Consider the following 1481-nt stretch of genomic DNA (forward strand, 5'->3'; position numbering starts at 1 on the left):
CCAGTTTGCAATAAAATGGTGTCATATTTTCTTTGTTAAAAAAAACCTCAGATGCTGTATCCTGGCCTCAGGACTTACACAACTCAATTTCAGTCAATTATGTGTAATTGGTTGCTTTCATCTGTGGAGTTGATTCCACCTGAGGAAAACACCTCCATTTCCTGGATAACGGATTTGAGGATCCAGTTTCACTTTGTAGGGGGGGCCAGTGTGCCCTCTCAGGGCTCACCCCAACCCTCCATGGTGCTCTCCAGCTCCTCACGGGACCAGGCCTTGGAGCCTGGAGCCTCCTGCTCTCAAGGCGCCTTCCTCCTCATCCGTGTGGCCCAGGAGCCGCGGGCCCTGGGAGCCCAGGGGGCTCTGCTGGCTTCCCTTGGAGAAGGTGAAGGTCACAAGGGGGCCTCCACCCGGCGCCACCTGAGGGCTCAGCAGAACCCAAAGACGCACACTGAGCTCTCCAGGCTCCGAGGGGGCGCTGCAGGGCGAGGCCGAGCAGGGGCCCTTCTGGAGGAGCCGAGCGGCATTGAGGGGCTGCACGACCACCCAGGCCACGAGGACCAGCCTCCGTGCAGGACCAGGAGCCCAGGACCGTGTCCTCTGCAGTCAGGAAAGTGGCTGCAGTGCTGCCAGTGGCCAGTGTGGCCCAAGACCGTAACCACCCCAGGGAGTGGAGGCTTTGGGGACCAGCCCAGGTGCTGCCAGTCACCTGCTGGCAGCCAGGGCTCCTCCCACTGCAGAGCAGAGGCTCCTCCCTCAGCCACCCTGAGCTCCAGGGCAGCTACTTTCCCTGCACCCTTATCTTTCCACAGGCTCCTCCCACCTGCAGCCCTCCCCTCCAGGTGCCCCTGCGTCTCTGACCCACCTCCGACCCTAGGAGACATGGACCTCCCAGGAAGGGCCCCCCCCGCTCTGTCATCCTTGCCTGCCTTGTTGGACCCCACGGTTCCTGTCCCCCCTTCACTGTGATTTATCACCCTCATGATGTCCTACATACCTTATCTCATTTCATCATGGAGGAAAATTTAAGCCTTTGCAGAAAAACACGGTTGTTCCCGAAGATAATTTCTAAAGAAAAGATACAGAGAAGAGTTACACTCACAAGACAATCATTCATGTCATTACCAAACTACCAATTTAATGCAAACCTAAAGCTGATTCCATGAGCGTCCATCCAAAGTACCATTTTATTCTTAGACTTGTACATAGAACAGTCTCAAATAATGCCCTTGTTGGAGCCAAGAGACAAAAGGACTCTGCCCTCCACCATTCTTTCTTCTGTTTGATCAATCATAAATCAAAGCAAAAATACAGCTCCATAAAAATTACAACACTGACTTTTTTTTGGAAATCTTAGTTCTCAGGAAGTGCCAAAAAGTTTTATGTATTTCACCGCATATATTTGTTAGTTCAATACAAATATATGATCTCCCAGACTATACTCGAATGCCCATCTTTCAAAAAGGACCTGGTTTTCTGGATTA

The 1481-nt window shown here is 52.4% G+C and overlaps 1 protein-coding gene across 1 annotated transcript; it reads left to right on the forward strand.

The window, feature by feature from the left end:
• The first annotated feature begins 240 nt into the window (after positions 1 to 240).
• LOC131278890 (transcription factor SOX-15-like) lies at positions 241 to 966 on the forward strand. Its single transcript, XM_058299519.1, has one exon. The coding sequence runs from the start codon at positions 241 to 243 to the stop codon at positions 964 to 966; it is 726 nt and encodes a 241-aa protein (XP_058155502.1).
• The last annotated feature ends 515 nt before the right edge of the window (positions 967 to 1481 follow it).

The sequence above is a fragment of the Dasypus novemcinctus genome, chromosome 6, assembly GCF_030445035.2.
Source record: "Dasypus novemcinctus isolate mDasNov1 chromosome 6, mDasNov1.1.hap2, whole genome shotgun sequence".
NCBI lineage: Eukaryota > Metazoa > Chordata > Mammalia > Cingulata > Dasypodidae > Dasypus > Dasypus novemcinctus.